This window comes from Plectropomus leopardus, chromosome 11, assembly GCF_026936395.1.
Source record: "Plectropomus leopardus strain MGB_pleo_1.0 chromosome 11, ASM2693639v1, whole genome shotgun sequence".
NCBI classification, from domain to species: Eukaryota; Metazoa; Chordata; class Actinopteri; order Perciformes; family Serranidae; genus Plectropomus; species Plectropomus leopardus.
The window spans coordinates 8096084-8119321 of NC_142186.1; the positions used below are offsets into that span (position 1 = coordinate 8096084).

The 23238-nt window shown below is 39.9% G+C and overlaps 1 protein-coding gene across 1 annotated transcript in view; it reads right to left on the bottom strand.

Moving 5' to 3' along the window:
* Positions 1-23238, bottom strand: part of me1 (malic enzyme 1, NADP(+)-dependent, cytosolic) — a 96222-nt gene that overhangs the window by 43360 nt on the left and 29624 nt on the right. Inside the window, exons 2-3 of the mRNA XM_042490757.2 lie at positions 14940-15073; positions 11494-11643 (exon numbers count right to left, since the gene is read on the bottom strand). Of these exons, the coding sequence (XP_042346691.1) occupies positions 11494-11643; positions 14940-15073 (284 nt within the window). The remainder of the gene's footprint in view (positions 1-11493; positions 11644-14939; positions 15074-23238) is intronic.

Below are 23238 nucleotides of genomic sequence, written 5' to 3' on the forward strand. Positions count from 1 at the left end.
TTTTTTCCTACATGAAATGTTAAAATCTCTTTTTAAAAAGCAACTTTTTTCTATTCTTATGATTAGTAATATGGCAGACAGACCACATAAATTGATTTTAGTGACAAGATATATATATAACACAAAAATGATAAAACAGCTAAAACCAAATAAACTTGGACTGGTGCTCAAAGCTTACCCATATTTTAATTTACCACTGTACCACAGGACATGACATAAATTGACGTAACTTGTGAAGTTTTCTTGTACGCCCCCCTCTCTCCCATGGTAATTTTGGTTACAAAGAAAAAACACAAATGCATCTGGGACTGAAGCATAAAGTGCCACACCTGGAAAAACAGACGCTATAATAAATCAGATGGTTACTTGGAGTCAGTCACTACAAACTGTCAAGCTCCATCTTCTTCACTAATCAACACAGTCCAAGCAGTTTCATCAGGCCAACATCACTGAGCTTCATCAGAGTACCAAGTGGTGGCAGCAGTTCGGATCTGAGTGATTTGGTGTATTGGTGCATTTTTTTTGTAATGTTTGCATCATTCCATCTGACCATAAGATGAGCTTTACATTGGACTTGAAACGGAAAGAGAACAACAGAGACTTTTCTCTGCCCAAAAGGTTGGGCTGTGACTCGGGGAAATTTTGGTTTGGAATTTCCATTCAATGCAGGGGGAAACAAAGCTGCATTCAACTATTACTGAGGCATTTTCCATGCATAATGGTAGTGGTTTGTATGTGTATGTGAGTGCAATTCAGGTAACACTGATCTTTCCATATTTGACACTTAAATATAACACTATGTCTGTTTCTTAATGTTTCATGCACAATATTTTTTTGTAATAAAAATTGAGTGTGGGGGAATCCCTCCCTGTTTTTTTCACAAATGAAAAGCTGGGAATTTTGGAACTTTTGTGGCATGAAGGCAGTTCATCCAAAGTTATGGTAAAGCTATTCTCCTCACACTCTGTATCTGTGTGTAGCAGAGCCTACTGGACAGCATGTCGATAATGGAAATCATAATGACCCCGTTGGCAATATCCAACTTGTGGCCAGAAATGTATCCACATATCAAGATTCCACCTCTGATAATATGCCTGACTCTCCATTTGCCCCACATACATACAGATGCATTACATCACACTGGCTGCTCAGAATCACGCAGGAATGAGGCCAGCAGCATAAAACAACTCTAGTGAGGAGTTGGCAGCCCTCCTACACTAGCTCTTGAAGAGTCACTTCTAACATGTGTTTTGGCACCCAAGCATTTCAGCCTTGACAGGTGTGTAAGAAATGATTTAGTTTTCTTTCAATTTGAAGTCTCTTTAAGGATTTATTGGGTCCCTGCAGAAGTAATTGTAAAGAAAAGATAACATTGTTAAAACATACAGAGCGTATACATACAAAATGGTGGAAGCGGCCAACTTTTGCAAACATAGGGTTATTCCATAAGGCATCATATTTAACTCACCAACTTCGCCCACTTCTGGGTTTTACAGTTCAACCACTATACTTCTAAAGGCCAGGCGATGAAGGCTACAGCCAGACTAGGTCAGGTTATTACTGCAGAGGAAGCTTTGGCCATTGTTTCACTTTACATTAAGGTTGAATATTCTTGCGTGCTAAACTTTGTTCATTATATATTTTCCCTATTATATCTAATGCACAGTGAAATTCCCATTAAAGCCATAAGAAAGGACCTACCCTTGTTGCCAACTTTTATGACATATGCTGGATGAATTTTCTGCTGCATGCTGCTCAGACACCTTTGGGTTTGTTTTAAACTACAATCCAGGCTGAGTGTGATTCACTCCGAGTGTCAGATAAGCTTCATGGGATGATCAGCAAGTCGTATTTTCCACCGTGGGCTGGTGAAATATTACTACTGCGCACCAAGATGTAACCATTGGAGACGGTGTGAGGATTGTCGCCAAACAGAACTGTACTCTGTAATTTTGCCCTTGGTGGGGAAGGAGAGTCTCATATTAATGCATCATTCAGCAGCTCCAGTGAAGTCAAACTGAAATCACATTATTAAGAAGAGGAAAATAAGATATTCAGGGGAGTATTAGAAATGTTGCTTTTCATATCAACGGGGCGTGTCATTGTACGTTTTTAATGGACAGGTTGCAGGATGAACCCCAGACTTTTGATTAATTGCTATGACCCGCAAGGCAAGGGTTATGTAACTGATGAAGACAAATGAAGGTGTTGAAAGGCTCATTTTTGGTACCCTTGTTAGCTTGTCTGCTTGTAGGTCTACTGTCAATCTGTTCTCATTCCAAGGCCATCAAATACAGACACTTTGTCATGCCCTGTCAGTGATTCATACCAAAGCATGGGGCACCATTCTGTGCTGTATGTGATATACAGTGGTCTCCTGGGTGAAAAAACATGACATGTGGCTAACATTGAGAAACAGTCACAGTAAGCTTTAGGCACAAAACTACTTAGTTAGGTTTAAAAAAAAAAAGATAATATTTTGGGTTAAAATAAATACTTTTTTTATGGTATTATGGCTGATAGTAGATAGAAGTTATGTAACGTGAGTGATGTAACTACGTGATATCTGTAAGTAAGAAACATAAAGTGTTTACAAAATAACATTGACTTTTGACATTAGAATGGACACAAAGCTCTCTCCTGGGTTAAACTCCTTTGTTTGTATACTACGCTGGTTGCTGTCAGTTTCAAATATTGCTGCAGTTGAGATTACGTCAGTTACTTGAAAAGCTGTTGTGTCTCATAAAGTTGCTCGATGTCAGTATCACCCAGACAACCTACTGGCTATGTTTGCGAAGGGTCTTAACAAAGCATTGGTGTTCGACATGTTGGGAATGAGAACGGCTGCTACTGTATGAGATAAACATTGAAGAGGAGCATGAGGCAGGACAAGACAATTTTATGTGTAACAAGAGTTCATGATCATGCAACCAATGCGTTGACAAGAGTAAGGTTAGGGTAGTAGACGGGTCATAAAATCGGGTTACAAAACCACAGGAGACTGGTGTTCAAAACTGTGTGAACTAAGGTATGTCCTCAAATTTTTTCTTTTCGTAAACCTAACTACAGTGACTTTACTGCCAAAACCTTAACTGCATAGTGTTGAGTTAATAACATCACTTTACATTCAGGACATAACATCATTCATGGGGCGGTAATTCTTAGGATATGATACAAACTGTGGTGTGTGGATTCTAATTGGATATTATACAAACTGTTTTATGAAGATAAATCAAAAAAGTAGTTCCTACTTCTTAACTCTGTTTCGCCTCATCTACCTGTGGCATTGCTGTGTTTTATGGTATTGAGGAGTGAGGACCACACCATCTAAACTGACCAAAATGACATTTGCAGGTATATATAGTGTGAAGCAGACTGCTGTCTGACAATGATAAAATACTGATGGAACTGCTTTATGCAATTATGATTCAGAATGACAAATGGTACAGAGCTACACCATGTATTTATTTCATTTGGACTTAAAAGCAATCAGACAGTGGTCAGAGAGAAAAACAGGGATGTGAAAATATTGATGCTTATTTGCTTCATGCTGCTTCAATAGAATGCTTCATTCACAACAAACATACGTACAAACACTGCCACACGATTTTCAGAGTTTATGTCATGCTGTCTAAAGCAGTTGCCCAAAGTTAAAATTGACAGCACGTCAGCTGATGAAGCTGGGACCTAACAACCACAGAGTTCCCGGACCCTGACTGGATGCTGACCAACATGCGTCTGACTGAAGCCAAACATGTCCAAGGTGAGGTGAGACAGTGACAGAGACTGCCAGGGAGGCTTTTAGGCTGACAGGCGTCAGACCAACCAAAAACCTACACGAATATGTTTGCAATGATTTCATGGTTGTTTCTTAGAGACACAATGGAACAAACTTTCAAAATTTTCTCCTTAAGAGCCAAATCCAACCACCTTGCTCTCCGGTCGTGCTAAACCACGCGAAGTCATGGAAAGTTGAGGCAGTTTGAATGAGCAATGGTCTCCGGTACTGCAGGTCACAGATAATTCAGCCAGGTAGCCTTAGTCAAGTAGACAGTTATTTAAAACATATATTTAGTTTGATTACTTTCCATGTTTACACAGTAAACTGCATCACTGCTGTGGATTTATGCTGGGTATTAGCAGATACATTAATTTATTATATTAAGGGATGCTGCAGGAAAACTGGAGTTTAAGTCTACTTTGCCCTTAAGTTTCTTTGCTTTTACTGGCTCTAAAACTTCCTCGGACATGAGCTCTATATTGTTGAACAAGGTCCCTTCAAAGTTCGGGGTGGAATTAATCCCAAATGTTTTGCCACGTTCCTCATGAGGTCAGTGTAATTCCAAACCATTTCTCTCCTCCCTAATTCTCCAGTGCTGCTCCCATTCAATACAGGCATACTCTGAGCTTCTCTCATGGTCAACCAAAGAGCAACAATTTGGTAAACAAATACATCAGCAAAAGTCATGCAATCAGTCATAATCATGAAATTCTCTCTGGACTCGAGTTATGTGGAATAAGTGGTTGCTTCTAATTCATAGTTTTAAGCAGGTCAACGTGGGTTCAACGTGGTTCAATAATCATGTGCGGGTTAATGATCCAGAAGGCGAGGCTATTTTCTACAGGCCCTGGATGCTCATCAATCCAGATGAAATAGTTTCTCTCACACACTTGCAGTGAAGCACTGTGTGTGGGCCTAAAAAGGGTGAGATCACAGCTCAAAAGCCCCTAATCTGCAAGGTTGGAACACTTCATCATCCAGCATGTGCCACTTCAGAGGTGGCCGAGGCAGCTTCATCTGATGCCTTTCATTAGGCCTTTATAACCTCCTGCAGTTCAGTTTCAAGTCCAGCTGTATACAGGTTATATTACAGTACAACATTTATGTGGTGGATAATAAATAAATATCACTTTAATTTGTGTGATTTAATTTGTCATTACGCTTACACACATACATTATGACATGATACATAAACTATGCAATCATGATGATACAGGTTTTTATAGTTAAAAATATTGTAAATTTGGGTTAACGGCCAAAAAAACGTTGTCTTACGCAGCAAGTATACATATTTGGCTGCAGACTTTGTGGTCTGATGAAACTTAATAAGCATTACTTTTCAGGTGTTCTCCTTCAATGAACCTGCAAACATGACAGTCACCAAGCTAGCAAGCTGGAAGTGAGATCCCATCACAAGAAGTCACTCAAGTGGAGACACGTTCTCATGCCAGGTGTGAACAGACAGACTTAGATCTGTCCACTTGTGATCAGATTAGCCAAGATGCATGTTAATAATAGGTGTAAACAGGCCCAAAATCACATTTACAGCCCTTTCACAACATGATATTAGCAGTTCACATGAAAAAGACAGGCAGCAAGACCCAGGGCCTTTATAAAGTAGAGATGGCAGAAGTAAAAGAAAGCATCTGGTCTCTACCCTTGTCTCTCTCTGGGGAGTTTAAGAATGCCTATGTCTTACTTTCCAGCTCCTGTCAGACAGCTGCCGTAGCAGAGTTGCTGACCTTTGACCCTTAACAAGGAATCCACTAATAGCTACCGATGATCATCTATCTCCATCCGCAAGATGGATTGGTTTGTCACTTTCCTCAAGAGCTCCTTGAACAAGCAGACTGACTTTTAAAGAGCCACTTACATGTTTATTTAGACACTCGGTAATAGTGCACCACAGCTAGTACAGTGACACTGGAAGTGAATGAAGTAAACCTAATTACTTTAATGCAATACTTGGGATCATTTTTCTGCTACAAAACATTATCATTTATCACAGCTGAGCACTTTTAGCTGTCAAACAAAGTACACAACCCATGTTTATGGTGAAAACAGAAACTTTGTGTGATGAAGACAGACCAACTTTCTAAGCTTAACACTGTGTGGACTCATGAGCTTTCAAACCAATAAAAGTAAGCATGTCCACTAATCTTCTGATGATGTGAATGTGTTCCTTTTTCCAGCTCTCCTTCCTGCCTCGGCTCCATCTAAAGATCAGTGAATCAGCCGTGTTTTGACACTTAATGGAGCTTGACCTTTGACCGCTGGTACAGAACCTGGTGTCAGAGTGTTTAGTCTTCAAGGAGCAGATTAGCTGGTAAAGTCAGGCAAGACAAGGACAGGCTGCTGCTTCCACACAGAAAGTCTTTATACCTGAGAGCCAGTGATTAGAGCCTTAATCCTCTGCTATGGTGGTCCCACTGGAAGACACGCATGCACAGTGGCATCAGTAATCCATTACAGCCATTTCTAGGGAATACTGGGGAGTAAAATGTTCTTTGCATAGGATTGAGAAAAAGAATGATATTTTACTTTGACTATGCGTAGATCCATCAAGATCCTAAAAAGTACAATTTTTTTAAAAATGAAAAAAATTGATTACTCTAAAAGTAACTAAAGATGACAATATGACTGTTACTAATATGTGAAACAAAAAAAAACAATATGTCCAAAAAAATCAATACATAAAATAAGATAGAGTCTGTAGCCATGCCTGTGAGGCTGTACTTACATACAGCCGTAAGCTAAATGATGTCAGAATGCTAACATGCTCACATTGACCATGCATGCAAGCTAACTTTTAGCAGGTATTATTATGGTCACTATATTGATCATCTTAGTTAAGCATGTTTGCTGAGTCCAGCTGAGGCTGCTGGGAATGCCGTTAGATTGGCAGGTATTAGAAGAAGAAGAAGAAGAAGAAGAAGAAGAAGAAGAAGAAGAAGAAGAAAAAGAACAAGAACAAGAACAAGAACAAGAAGAACAAGAACAAGAACAAGAAGAACAAGAACAAGAAGAACAAGAACAAGAAGAACAAGAACAAGAACAAGAACAAGAAGAACAAGAACAAGAGGAACAAGAACAAGAAGAAGAGCCAAATTTACTGGCAATCAGAGGGCGAATTATACAATGACAATTGTTGGGACAACTGTTCCTCCAGGCCTCAAAAGAAATCCAGTGCTAGAGTAAACTGAAGTCTTACCATCCTTATAGTATCTTGCTTGTTTAATGCAATGTCTGCAGTCTATGACGATGATAATAAATCCAATCCATTACACCAGCTCACTGGGCAATTACCACACGGTAGTCAGGGTTCACCAGTTTAGTATTCTAATAAACCCAAACTGCCAGCAAGTCAGACCTCCACACACAACAACAGGAACATCATCAAAGTAGTCTATTGCATGACACGTGCAAGCGTAAACGTTGATGAGTCTCTGCAATGATACAAGTTAGGGAGGGAGACGAGGCAACTAACGTCAAGGTAAAGAAATGGTGGGGTCCATTTATGGGGAATGTGAAATTGTATTACAAAATTCTTCCTCGCAAAAATATAAGAAATATATTTAAAAATTTATGATTACAAACAGGATACGACATAGCCCCAGACCTACTGTTTTTTTCTTTTACCTCTTTGGGGTCCAAGTCTTCATCAGGGGGATCAAACAACCCAGTAATTCAGACTCTACTGGCCATCCCTCTAACATTTGTTGATAAATTTCACTTAAACCCACAGACTAGAAGCTATAAGTCATAACAATGCATCCTCTGGGAACCATGAATATCTGTACTCAATTCAATGCCAATCCATTCAGGTGCCAGGATTATTTCACAGCACAAGTGAAAATTTTGCTTGTGGTACTTGATGAAAAGTCATATGAAACAAAGTTGCCAACCTTATGGTGGCACTGGCAGAACAGTCAGGGCATAACTACAGTTGGTAACTGTCACGCTCTGAGGTATTTCATTCTGGACCAGAGAGATGGACAGATTGTCTGACATCCCTATCCCTATAACCACCTCACTAGCATGGCTGAAGACATAGAGATGATGTACAGGTGCAATAAATGCAGACTCATATCTATCCTGGTCTCAACCCGATCCCCTTTGTCAGGCATTGTATCACAGAAAGAAACAGCCTGGCTGAAAACCTGAATCTGTCAAAGACAGCTGGCTGTGTCCCTGGTGTATTCTGCTAAATGACCCCCTGATGCACATTTCCTAGAGGCCGAACTCCCAATCCTGGGGCCTCTGGCAGCACGTCCTGGCCCACTGTGCCGTGAGACTGAGGGAGTGTATAAAATGACTCCTCCAGCCAGCTCAGTGTGAGAGGAAGAGAAGCATGCTAGGAATATTTTCCACATAGTTGTGTGGGGATGGGGAAACGGGGAGCTGTTGGAAAACAAAGTTGTGTGCATGGGAAAACCAGGGTTATTTTAAATGTACCCAAGGTAGGTATTTGTAATAGAACTGCTTGGGCAAAATTCAGAAAACTGGGGTTTCACAGCTTATCAGAAACATTCATGGTGGTAATATAAATAAAGCAATCATTGAAATAAGTGTTTGGGAAGTTCTGGCACCGCTGAAGAGTGGATGCACGATAGGGAAAAATACTGAGGCTGACCGACACCACTTCAAAGTAATTACCAAGACTTTTTGTATTATGCTAAACCTCTCCAAATTGAACTTATTTGTTAAAATTTCAGCCAGTGACCATCACCTCTGCTGGCTACTAACACTGGCTAACCACAGGAGGTTGCTTTGGGGATTTTTGGCTTCTATCTATCCTTTAAGGTTCTTAAAGGTGTCAGTGATTGGAGCTAACAGCAGTAAGTGATCGTAATAGCATGCCTAGGGCATTTGACTAGGGTGGTCCTTCTCCTATCAATCTTATTAGAGTAAAAACAAACCCAAAACTTGTAACCAACCTAAGTAAGGTTAAATGCAGGGAGCTCGGGCCAAGTCAAACAGAGTGCAGCCCTGAATGCAGCACTGAGAATAAAAGCCCTATCAACTCAATATCTATTAGTAACTGCTTAGGGAGTGTTGCTGTCAGATGGGGAGAAACTTGGACCTCATGAACCTATTTGAAGGGAAACAGATACTAGCCGAAAGGTGTGCGTGTGTGTGTGAGACAGAGTGAAAGTGTGTTTACAGTAGACGAGGAGAGGAAACCAATGAACGGCTGTCTGCTAGGAGCAGAGCCAGATCCACTCAAGGTGAACCCTAAACTGATTTCTGCAGCTTACAGTGGTTTGTCTCGAGCTGAGCTGTCTAACTAAAGTCCAGCTGAAACAGCTACTGCAACTTCCAAGTTTCAGTCACATACAAATGCTTTAAGAGTCCTTGAGCTTTTCATTCATTGCAGTACATCAGATCATTGGACAGTTTGCTGCAGTTTTAGTAGACATGCTTCTAGACCTAAAGGTTTTTAAGTTTGTCCATTTAATAGAGCCTTAGGCAAAATAATGTCCCCCTAAAGATCATGAAACTCCCGCCTCTGATATAAAAAAACAAGAACTAGCCAAAAAGCCTGCTGTTTGCATGTCAACCTGATCATTTAATAGCCATATCTGCAGCCTGATTTATCAGTTGGCTCTGATGGCCAAGTCTAACTGAGTGCATTCACTGACACTAAAAGCAGAGATGTTTGGGTAAAAAATAGATCAGGATCAGAATTCTGACCCGTCCAACAGATGAAATTAGCTCATATCAATATGGGAGGTTTTCATCTTCATAACACTGTTTCTAAATTTTGACAGCTCCAAAAGCATTAAACACATTAAGGTTTAAGTCTGCAGTCCTCTGTGTGGATGTAAAAATTGTGTGCTGTCAATATTACTTTCTAATCAACAAACATGCAATGATTTCTTGCAACTCCAATGTAAACCCATCCATGGCAATAATTCATGCTCAGAGCAACTGACGCACTATAAAGAGAGATAAATACCACGTAGGGTGAGAGTGAGGGGAGGTGGATGGGTCAAACAAATACAGACTTTCACCTGGAGATCATTGTTTGTGTCCCGTATGAAACCAATTGCCAGTGCTATCTGAACCTGACATTAACTTAAGTCCATCCATCATGTATTGACATCACTCACTTCATGTATGTACGTCACATTACATACTTATTTTAACCCCATATAATTTGCATTTTTCTTAACCTAGCCATGTTGTTCACCTCACACACCTCAGTGCCTTTGGTGTTAGTATCATGCACTGAAAGTCCAAGAAAGCATTGGTATTTGAAAAATGAGGATAAGAACACAAGTTTTATCCAACAAGCAATCAGAGAGAACACATTACACTTTGTTGCATTTTGTTGTTATCAACACACCAACTTTCCCACCTTGGCCAAGCACATAAACTTATTTTTACAGTGTTTTAGTCTTTTTTTCTATACTTATCATTTCTTTTCAGATTTTGTAATGCGCAAATTAAAAATGTGCATAAAAAAGGTGAATGGAAATGCATTGAAGGCCTTAGCACAATGAGTTTTATCCCACATCTAAAAATAAATACAACCTCATGTTGTGTCAATCACCTTTAGAGACACTGAAACTTTGGTCCGTCATTTTAGGTTTTCAGAACAGGTTTGATTTTCTGCATATTTTGCATCCATAAAAAGCTGTAAGAGAGTTGTTTGACAAAGAAGCAGAAAAGAAATTTAGGTGGTGGGGCACATCAGAGGAACAGGGTGCACAGTATCCTTTCATAACTTAGATAGCTACCTTTTAATTGGTCAGATAGTAATATAAAGGTGGGCGATGATTACAAGGAAGGGAAGGTGGACTGCACACAGACAGAGAGAGACAGTGTGGAGACAGAGAGGGAGGACAGCTCAGTCCCTTCATGCAGCTGCGGTGCCAAATGCAAAAGACAGGGAGAGAGTGGTGACAGACAGGGACTTACCTTAAGTGGAGAGAGGCAAGGGAGCAAATGTGTCTTTGCATGTTGTCTAATTTTTTTAAATTTCAAAACAAATAGCATGATAAGATACTAATTAAAAACTCATTGTGCAAGGTTTCTATGTGTAATGTTTTTGGGAGTTTTTTTGGAATGACAGATTAAAAAAACTCATCAGACAAAAACTGACAAGCCATTATTGTCTAGTCATCAGTATAATTCTGAGCCAGCCAGGGGTTATATAATGAGCAGCTATATGATTTTCAAAATGCTAATTTCTTTGTTCACTACAGACTTAAATGTAAAGACAAAGCATTGAATATATGTTGAATACTGCCATGAAAAAGCAATAAAAAATTGATCATAAAAAAAGAAAAAAATACCTTCAGTGTTTTTGCGTGGGTTTAAAACTGAGATGCCACGACAGCAAAGGCAGCTCGGTTACTTCCACCCTCAATGAACGCATGTCCACATTTTGTCACCTGACAAACATCTCAAACAAGTGGGCTCTCACTGGTGGAAACGAGTAACCAGACAATTATGGAATATTGGCACCACACAGCCAGGGATAGCCAATACTGGCTGGTAGTGCCACAACAAACAAAATACAACAACTGATATCATAAAACGCTTAATAACTGAGTGGCGAAAGACTGACTGAGTGGAAACAGAGAGGGAAACCAGCTTCCACTTGGCCTACTGCCTGTTAAAAGCTGCGGGATATAAAACAATTTATTTTGTGCTGCAACTTGAAAATCAAATTTAAATGATTCAACATTGTGAGTGTGTCTCACCTCGGTCTTCTAAATATCAGTCCATATTGCTGGCAGGCCAGGCCCACAGTTGGGGTGTAGATGATGGGCATGAACCGTTCGATGTCTGACATTAGCACCCGATAGAAGAGTTTCTCATTGCGGTCCTGGAGCCCCATCAGAAACACATATCTGGGAGTGACAGGGAGGAGCAGGGAGGAAAACACAGCATGTTAATCTTTAACATATTGAGGACTCATACCTGCTGAACTGAGGAGGGGATTATTAAAGTCAGATGTTAAAACCTGTGTGTTTTTGGAGGAACTGCAACGAAACACTTGAAAGAGAGCTGGTCAGAGAGTTGTGCTCCAAATGATTGGAAAAATACACAGAATAAAAATCAGCCCTTCAGATAGCCTACACAAGCTCTTTGTTCTGTAGGTTGACCGGGAACTGAGGGTTTGCATATAACCCAAATTAAGCAGAGCACGCCAGAAAGGGCTCTATTCCTAATCAGAGAAGTTTCCATAAAGCCAGGAGTACAAGGTGCCTCTTGTTGAGGGGATAAAAAGCATGCACGCCCTCCCTGCTATAGGTTAGGCCACAGCAGCTGCACAATGCACGGTGGTGACAGTTGCTCTTGAGGAGCACTGTTTTCACATTGGTGGACCACATTAGTTTCTGCCACATGTAATTTATCAAATGAAGGGTTTCTGTATGCCTTACTGTATGGTGAAAAAAAAATGTTGCCATGAAAATTTGTTTTTGTATGAAAGTTCACTAAGAGTTGGGCAAGTTTCACACAAATAAAGTACCATTCTTTTTTCCAGAGCTTTCAACCACATGTCAAACTCTTAGGCTGATAGAGTTTACTGAGTCATCATGAAGATAGGCCATGTGATGACAACTGTGCTATCTCCATGAAACTGAGTAAACTCCATCCACTAAGGAAGATGATGAAATGTGGCAGAGAGCTGAAAAGAAATCTGTTGTCAGCTTGTATCAGGGGTGGACATGACGAGGTCTGCTGGTCAGTACACCATCGCTCTTTTTGAGTTAAGACAAACATTGTTATAAAACAATGTAAATGTAATTTTTCTTATTGTATATTAAGTCATATTAATGATTAATCATTTACAACATTATGTGGGATGAGTACTACACTCTGTCATTTGAATCCCCACAGGTTATGAAATAAGGTTAAAGATGCATGCAGTTGAAGATGAGATTAGAGCTGTTCATTTGGTCAACTACCAGAAAATTGCTCAGTTAGTCAAGATCTATTTTGATAAAAGAATGACTGTTAAAGTCATTATTTAACAAAAGAAATCACCCAATTGGTATGTTGTTAGCCTATTAAATGACCATTATCTGTGGTTACAAGCCTCACAGATAGATATGGGTCAGTAAGGGCCTGCTTCACCTAATAGTATATTCAGAAGCTCCACCTATTCAATGGCTTTTACCAGTTTTTTAGGTTTCACTTTCACTTTCTTTAGGTTTAGGCACCAAAATAACATGGTCAGAAGGGTGAGAAAAAAAAGATGGTTAGCCATACATATTGGTTTTACACCACACCCAAACCCCTGTCTCCTGGGTAAATTAACTGTGTTTTAACAACAGCTTTAGAAAATTGTTATTGATATTTTTCATTATTTTCAGACATTTATGGACCAATTGATAAATCAATTATTTGACAAAATGATGGTCAGTTTTGTTGACAGTAAAAAAAAAATATGTATATATATATATATTTGTTCGTTGTAACCAAAGGGAGACATCTTGATTTTTACCTCCTGATATACATTCTGATGATTTTCTCAGTTCTCAGACTTTAGAAAACTCCTTCAAAGCCATAGATTTTAGACACTGAATTATAACAATAACATTATTCAACTGCTTTCATAGGCAGAGTGAAAGCATGTTGTGACTAGTAAACGAATTTTGTAAAATACGTGAGGTGCCCATTTAAGAATTTTAATTAAGGACACCACAAAGCAAACCTTCTGATGACTTCACTCCTCACTGTCAATCAGTGCCTCTGACTCAGCAAACAAAACTATAATTAAATCCCCACATCAAATCTAAACATATTACAGCAGTGCGCCATTGTTTGATTTCATGCTGGCAGACATTAAGGAAGATTTCTTAACCTTAAAAGGCGTGTGCACTGCCCGCGCCCAGGAAACAGGGATATTTACAGTACACACTGCTTTATAAAGCAGGATCCTCGCTGACTTAGTGAGTGTTTCCTTTAAAGTCAACCTGCTGAAGCAGCTAGGACATAATCTATCTCTTTCTTAATCTACTTAAACGCGAGTGATAAGATGGCTCATTTTAAATGTGTTGCTGCTTTCTAACAACCTGAGTGGATATGAGGTTAGCTGTAGCATTTTATAAACTGCAGTGTTTTAGTTGGCAACACCTTTGAACATCCATTTCCTCTGTTGATGACACAGTCACAGTAGGTACTTAAATCACTCCATCATCTCAGATCATAAACTCATGTGCTCTCTTTGCCAAAATTTGTCACTGTAGTTCAAAAACACGACAAATTCCAAAGATAGAACAAATGTCTAGAGTCTCGATATCTGATTAAAATAGAATGGGTTATGGGTTGCGTCCCTGCAATAAATACCAAAGAAGGTTTCAGAGTTGGGGGAACAGACTGTAAGTAAACACAGCCGGCTTGAGCAAGGGCAGGCAAATAGCAGTCCTTAATCCACAGGACCAAAGCCCAAAGCTGGAACGCGCTCGGGGCCCAGAGACAGAGTGTCAGTGACATCGAGAGGGCATGGGAATGGCAATGACAAGCTCATAATGACTGTTTTTAGCTCTTTATGTTGCTATGGTGAAAATGAGGCGGCAGTTAAGGAGCCCTTGAAGTTCCTGTTGACCCTATATTCCGTCCCACAAGCAACTCACTCATCCTTGACATTGGGAGTGACAGCTGATGGAACGGCTGACTGAGAGGTGGAGACTGGAATAAGAGGCAATTTCACAGACAGATAATATTCAGCGCTCTGCATATAATTCAAAACAGTAAACAGGCAGTCCAAGGCCTGATACTGTTGATCAGAGACTGAAATGTAAGCATGTGGCCGATTCATTACATAATGCTAACAGCTAAGACTCCTAAGCATCTAATGGAGCGTGCAAAACTGAAGTGAAGTTTTCATTTGGTCGCTGTGGAGGTTATAAAAACACTTGTGGAGGAGAACAGGGAGGAGATGGAGAAATGGGGGTGGGAAGAGAGGAGCGTGGAGATTTGTTTGGTAAAAAATATGGTGTTGGGAGACAGATCTAGATCTCTGAGGGCTGATCGCTAATCTGCCTCTTGTGTTTTGAAGGCTTCCAGATGTAGGAGCTCTCAGTGTGCACAGAGGCAAGGGAAACCTCTGGGGAATCAATTTAACTTTACTGATGTAAAACAAGATAAGAAGGTATTATTTAGAGATTTCCGTCTGTGTTATGTATATAAGTCTCACCTGTCCAGGTCGTCTTTTTTCATGTCGTAGTTCTTGAGCACCCGGAGCACCTGGACGTCCTGGCTGATAAAGCAGGGAGGCAGTAGGCCGTGGATCCCCAGCTGGAGACGCTCCTCCAGGGAGAAAGCCATGCCCTGCGAACACAAACCAGCTCCGTTATCCTCTAACATCTAACATATACAACCACATCCAGAGCAGTCAAAGACCACCAGGTTGTCTCTCAGTCATAGTTAAGTAGAGATAAGTTTTATGCACTTGTGTCCACAACTTTTTCACAACTGATTTTGTGTATGAGTCAGTAACCCTACTATTCTCAAGTCTTATTCACAGATTGAGATAAGACCCAGGACTGTGGAGTGTTTTGGGTGGTCACATTTGGCATATTGCGGTGATTTGGGATCTGTCATTGCAAGTGATCTTCTTTGAAGTTGCAAAAGAAAGCCATTTGAAGCAAGATCGATTGCACAAGTGTTGGTTTCTACTTCCATGGTGATGAATGAAAAAACGTCTCTAGTTTGACTGCTAATACACTGTCTTTCGTGCGGTCATGTTTTGTGCTGAGGTTTCTTGTGTTAGTGAGCTCCCTGAAACAAAAAGGAATATTTCCACATTTTGGGAAATTTGCATATTTGCTTGCTTGCCGAGAGTTAAATGAGACAGTCAGTACTGCTCTTATATTTGGCCGCTCCATATGAAACTATTGCCAGGACACAGCTTTGGTTACTGTAGCATTAAAACTGGAAACATGGGAAAAAGCAACCATGACTTTGTCCAACAATAACAAAATCCACCTACCAGCACCTCTAAAGCTCGTAAATCTCATTTGTTTAATCTTACTATTTTTTCCTGGAGCCCCATCATCACTGTCAGGATTTCAGACAACCAGCAGAGACTCTGAGATTCCATGTTGGAGCCCATTCTTTCACATGAAAATATCTTGCTAACCACATAAGCCAAAAGAAATTGTGAAGCTTCCACTTTTCAGGTTCCGGTAAAGTTTAACAAATTAAAAGCTGTCATTAATTAAAAAAAAAAAAATCACGATATAAAGATCAATAATTGTCCTTTTCTGCAGTTGAAGGTCACCTGGCAAAGGTTTTGCTGACTGTTGGTCACAGGGACAAGTTGTTGGTACCTTATCCAATAATAGTCTCATTCGTGAGCTTTAGGGATGCTGACTGAGTCAAGCTAGTGGGTTCTCCCCCTAATACTGAGTCGAGCCATCTTCTTTCTAACAGATAGATATGGAAGTGGAATCAATTTTCTCATCTAACAATCATCAAGAAAGCGAATAAGCGTCTTTCCCAAAATATTTAGCTGTTGCTTAAAGTAGAGAATCTTGAATCTGGACAGTTCAGACATCAGAAAAAGTAAACTTCTAACCTGGACTACACGTCTGTCATGATTGTTTCAACTGTGATGATATAAAATTTCAAACAATAAAATGACGTATTTTAAGATATTTCATTTCTTGCTTTTAAGCATTTTAATCATGGTCGATCCTTTTGAACTCTTGGTATTTACCGCTCCCTCTGAAAACTCAGTCTGAACTTTGAACAATTGCATATTTGGGAAAAAATTCACCAATCTGTTCTGTTCAAACATTCCTGAGTGATGAGAGAGGTGGTGTGTCAAACACGTCCTCTGTTCAGCCAGAGTGTTTGCTCTCTGAGGGGCTCCCTCGCAACCAGTCTGGGCTCAGAGAGGCCGCTGCTAGCTCACACTGTGGTGTGATGTCCGCTTTCAACAACGCACATCCTCCACAACACACACGACAAGGTCAAGACTAATAACCTGTGTCACTTTGACCTTTACTCAGGCTTTCATGTTGGTCACCCCTGACCTCTGAATGGGAATATTGAAAAACATGCACACGTTTAGTGTCATGGCTGTTATCCTGAAGAGTCTGACCTCTGACCTGCAAGGTTCTTACACAGAGGGGATGATGATCTCACTGATGTGTCATATGTTGATGAGACATTAGAAAGAGGTGACAGTGTGAGACTGAGGTACATCAGCTATAGATAGAAAAGATTTTTCTTTGAATTAACCACAACAAGCATTGAGTTCATGTTGAAACTGAGAACAGAACAGTATTCTCTACTATTCTCTGCAAGTGGGGCATGATATGGTGGCCATTTTTACTTCCATTCAGTCTGTAAAAGACCAGCGACCCGGTGAAGCCTCAGCTTCAACATGCCAGCTACTGTTGCTGCCTACTGAGACAGAAGCAAAGCCAAACTATAAACGTCTCTGATTTGGATCCCATCCACAGATGCTTGCAGCTTTTCCAAGCCACCGGCACTTTCTGTATATCTGGTTGTGTTAAAACAGCTCTGAGGTTGTGAAAAATGTGCTTGATCACACGAAACGCACTGTTGGAGGGAAGTAAAAAAGCATATGATACAGAATAAGACATTTGGAATAAAAATTTGGCGGTCTTGACAAAAGACATCAGACCAGAGACACTCTTCCAGATCTTATTAGTCTTACATTTTGTTAACCAAAAAAGCATACTGTTTTCTAAGTGTTGGTTTTAGATTCAATCTCAGTGAGTCTTGAGGGTAATGATGCTAAAAAGGAGGGGAAAGTGCAAGGAAATTAGCAAAAACATGCTATTTCCTTTTTGGCAGAACATCTTAAGAAATGGATTTTGTGTTTACTGTCTACAAGCTATCAGGAATTACTGTATCACAAGTTAACAGAGAACATAACATAACAAACAATGTTACTTAGTTTACAGTATAACTGGAAAAAGGACCCTGGTTATTTCAGACACTAAAGTCTGAGTCCCAGTCTGAAGCTCGATGCAGTCTGTACTTAACGGACCTCAAATAGACAGAAGCAGCTCAGAATTACAACCTTCCCCAATTATCAAAAAAGATTTTCTATTTTTCAGAGAGCCAGCTGCTCACTTCTGACTCCGTGTGTGTTTGTGTTTGGAACAGCAGCTGGCCCACGATGCGCCACTGCTCTGCTCGCTCTGCTGTCTGCCACAGCTGACCATGAGGGACACATGGGAGAAAAGAATCTTAAAATACTGTGCGAGGAAAACTGAGCTCATTATGAGGCTATAAAATGAGATTCATTCCTCATACAGGCTCACGCTGCTCTTTCATTAGCTGAGATGCATTCTTCTTCTTGTACTCTTTGTGTCAGAGCTGTTCGATCCCAACAAAACCCACACTTGGACACTGAAAAAAGCCCACAAAAAACTCACAGGTATGCACTAATTTTTCATTAGTAGACACAGACAGTATCATGTGCAAAATGTATGCAAATGTGAATATAATAACAAAAATCAGAGTGACGTCGTCATTGCAGTCAATTTCTTGTTCAGGAGGTTTTAACAGGTAGCTATATTATCTACAGAGGTCTCTTCCTCTCAAAAACAATTAGGCCAGGCAATTCAAACCGGTAAAAACACAGAACAAAGCAGTTTCAACGTAAAAATCTGTGTTTTTTATGCTGTTTGGCATGGCAGGGGCTGGAGGCAAGCTACCACTAAATTTAACTCAGCCTGTTTCTCTGATTACGTCTAGAAGCTAGACATCCAAAGGTTTATCTATCCGGATAAAAACAACCAAGATCGAAAATGCTTATTGAAAAAAAAAGTGGTTTAAACTGAATAAAAAGACAATTCATGATAGCTTCTGCAGACAAACACAGCCCTGATACATGCAAAAGAGCATATGACGCTACTGACGGTCAAAAGCAACCAAATTACATTAACACCATGTTCTTGATTAATATTACATATGTGTCTGGGTTTGAACATTGTTGAAAATGTTTGTAAGTGCACAACACAACAGAATATATCATATTTGTCTAGTCCCAGTGTTAGATATTTTAAGTTACATATATCTCTAGAGTGTAAAAGTATTCCTTGTGAGCCCCCGTGATTTTATTGTTATATTGTATGACTAAATGAAGTTAAAGTCTACGAACCGAAAAATATAATAGTAACAGTAATAAATATATTGCTCCCTAGTTAGTTACTTTACACCACCAGACACCAAGATTAAACTATTTACAGATTTACACACAAAGGCACAGATGGAGAAACACTTTTATATACTGTAATGCCTTTCTCTCTTTGTCTCTTGTGCAAAGGCTTTTCTCTCTGCAACTTCCAAGAGTTATTTAAGTTTAGTCAATTAGGACATTTCTACAATAAGATTTTTTTGTTTTGTCAAAAATAGTTTTTATCAAATGGATCAATTCACTTTACGTCAAGTGGTCTACAGAAGCAAATGTATAAAATAGATTTATTGTATAACACAGCTGGTGAACATCGATGAAAAGACCTGTGAAAGTGCCCCATGCCTCATTAAGAATAATTGCCCACGCAGCTCCTCGAGCCCTCAAAGGCTGCCAGTGTCACATGTGAAATAGATACCATCCATGGAGCTGCGCCCAAAATGACCAATTAACATCCCCACAGAAAAAAGCAGGCAGTTTGGCCATCCAGAGGGGGAAACCCTGGCCTGCAGAGTGACTTTATGATTGAAGATACGGCTGGTTGGGTTGGGGCCGGGCTGTGGCGACGGAGGAAGAAAGGAGCAGGGGGTTGGTGGGGTTTCATGGCAAAAAAGATTAGCGGTGCATGGTTCGTAGACTTTGGCTGGGAAAGCGTGGGAACCTTGACGCCAAATTTGACATCTCTTTGACTTTTGACTTGAATGTTGGCTTTGCAACACCCTTGTCCTCAGCATGTAAATAGAGCTGCCAATCTCTTCCAACCCAAGGTCCTTGTCTGCTGACTCTTTCAGTCAACGGATCCGTCAGTCGGCATTCTTGGGTATCAAGGAAGGACACTGTCTCAACACAGGCCAGGGTAAATATACTGCAAGAATGGTGATCCAAGATGGGTGAGCTTTGAAGGATATTTGAAGTGGTGCATTTAAACTCTGATGTGTTTTTGCCTTTAGTTTAGCATAAAATATCCCTAAAATTCAATCTAGCAGTTCTGCTCCCCTAGAGCCAAAACATTTTCTATATACGTACATACTTCTAGGTATCAAATTAGGCATCTGGACTTGCTTGAGTTTTTGGAAGACATTTCTGAAGACCTGTTCAGGGTATAGCCCGCCACGGACAATGACTGAATGAATGAATCCAAGAGGCTTTGTCTTTGTCAGTTCAGAACTTGAATTCGGAAGCCACAACCTGGATGACTGAGAATCTTCACCAACATATCCTGAATCCTTGTTGATTACCTTAACAGTCTCTTTGGCTTGTCCGTAGGATGTGTGATTTTAAACAAGCCAAACATGCAAACACATTTAGAGATTGATCTATCAGAAATAGAACAAATGTCAGTTTTTTTTCTTCACTATGTTTAATTTAAATTCTTCAAAGCCAAAGTAAAGTGACAAATATACCCACCCACATATCCAAACCTTAAATGTAACAAAAATGCACTCACACACTCAAATACACACAAAGCATCCCTGTTTGTTTGTCTGAGTACAGGTTTCCAATGTTTGAATTGCTGTAAAGCCTGCTCTCTCTCCCCTCCGGAGCCCTAAACTGGGTTGGGCAGGATAAACCCTAGAAAGCTTCCACATGTCCCTGACCACATCTGAAGTGCCCGCACCCTGTGCCAACACATGTGATGCCCGCAGCTCCATGTTCCAGAAGCCGTGGTAACAACCCAAACCTGCAATCTCCCCACTGGCCAGTACCACCCCTTAACCTCGGACTGCTGCCATGCCCACCCCTAAACATTCAGCGGAGAGGAAACAGCTAATTAGTTCGCCAGATGCCCAAACAAGACAGATGAAAGTACAAGTTCTTTGAAACTGATAAAATGCAGTTCAGAGCTTCCCAGGGAGTTCAAAGGGTGGGTTTGTTGCAACTTTTCAGAGGAAAGGTTTGGAAGTTTAAACAGTCTGCTACCTCAACCTTTTCATTTCCATCTGCCACAACCACACAGAGCTCAGTCTGACAGCAGAGCCACTCCCTTCATTACAGAAGGACCTTTCCTCAGTCTGAAGTGAAATTCCTTAATGTCACTATTTGATTTCGTTTACCCATAGGCAGAGGCTTCTTGTAACAACATTAACACTGTTTTGATACTTTTCTCAAGCACTTCTCTCCTTTGAAATGTTTTCTCATATTTAAGTTTTTGTGTAAAAAACACAAAATTACATAATTACAAGTGGGAAATTGGGTAATTTTGACAATATTCGAGTTTCCGAGTTGTGTTGTTTGTGTGACATTTCAGGGCAGCATAAATGGCGGAAAGCATGGAAACAGAGTCAGCAACTGAGGGTAAAAAATATATATATATATTTCCTTATTTTGTTCCTAGTAGCTATGTATGCTCATGTACTTTTAGTAGTTGCTGACTTGATGTCATGAATGCATACATATGGTTTATGCATTTATTTATTGCTTGTTTATCATTCATTTATTGTTTATTATTTATTTATTGCATTTTAATGAGATTTTAATGAGATTATATATATATATATATATATATATATATATATATATATATATATATATACTTAACTGGAAACAGCTTTCAACCTCTTGCTTAAATGCTCTTAGGATAAAAATGCAACCCGTCTTCTTTGTAGCTTCCATGTTGTTCCCAAAACACCTCAAAGCACATGAACATGAAATAATGACTCCCCAACTCAGAAACTACAACCTTCTGAAATTACATGAATGCAGCAATAGGCACTAACAGACATGTGAGGCCGTCCCAGCTACCAGAACAGAGATGCTTGATGATCAAGAAACCATGTTTCCACTATATGTTTGCTTAGCAAACTGTTATTTGCTGCCATATTAATGTTTTGTTTTCAGTATAGTGCACCTTTAAGGAATATCTTAGATCATATAACATGTATTAGCAAAGCACTGAACATTCCTTAAAATATGTTTTTGCACAGTGGAAGAAAATGAAATCATGTCTTCCTTAGTGGTATTTTTTTCTCTCCTTTTTCAACAAATCTGGTTTTGCGACTCACAATGAGACTAAATAACTGGTTAGATGGACATTTTTGTCAACGTGCTGACAAAGACGAACTCGAACCAAAAACTCTCAAAAGCCTTTCCACTTTCTGGGAAAACTTAAAAATGACGTAATTTCACACAAAACCATGATTGATTCAGCTTGTGAGATTCTAAGATAAGACGAGAGGAGGGGACCTTCCTACTCATAGTTCCCTACCCTCCAACACACAAATCCTACTTCCAAAATAAAACTCCTCACTCCGCTCCTTTTTTTCTCCCGTGTTCTCTGAGCTGCAGCTTCAATGGAAATGTCCTCTGCTCCCGAAGAAACAACCCCTATTGAGAGAGACCTGAGCCTAACACGATAGGGAGGTCTTTCCCTATTGAGCCTCTCTCAACCGGAGTCGCAGATCAGACACGGAGACAAAGGCCCACAGGCCTTCAACAGGGAGAGGGCTCAAATGTTTGGCACTGAGATACGGCCTGGCAGAGATGTGTGTGGCCACAGAGCACTTCTCTATTCAAAGCTGTGTGGGAGAGGGAGGGCTTTCTTTTCATAAGAGGCTGAGATGGAGCACTACAAGAGATGGCCTTCTTGTATGACTTGTTTATCAGTAAAACCACTTGCTGAAAGTGATGTATAATGATAGCCAACTTAACCCAGCTTCCCCTCATTTATCTGTCTTGCATTCATGTTGTATCTGTGCCAGCATAGCTATTTTTTTTTTTTTTTACGTGTTTCCTTAATGTTGAAGTTAATGACTCAGGTAAAGTTAACAAGATTTATGAGGCAAGTTGATACAAAATGTTCCAGTTCTTTATGAGGTTAAAACAGAACAAAGGAAAAGTAAAAAAGTAAAAGGGAAGCCGGTTACAGTAAAAGCAGGTAAACCACATCAGTCGTACTGAAAAGCAATAAAGAGGTTTAAGAGGTGTTAAAGCAGGCCTTTAATCAACAGTTTAATACAGGAAAATAATCCTGCTAAGCCAATACTCATGGGTCAAAAGTAAAGTTCAAGTCTTAATCTTTGTGTTTTGAGTCTTAAACAAGTTGTGTGCCCCTCAACAATGTCATTACATTTCAATACATGTCTTCATGAATTGACGCATTATTACTTTGATATTATTACCGTTATTTACGATTTCTGAGCTGTATGTTTTGCATATTGCTGACCACAGCGGAGTCAGAATTTACCCCATGAAATTGTTTAACAGGCGTGCTAAGTGCACCACATCCCCCATGCCATTCTCAGAATTTCCCACTGATAGCTTGAAGATAGTAATCAAAAACCAATTTCTTTCACATGTTCAACCAAAAAGGAAATGGCAT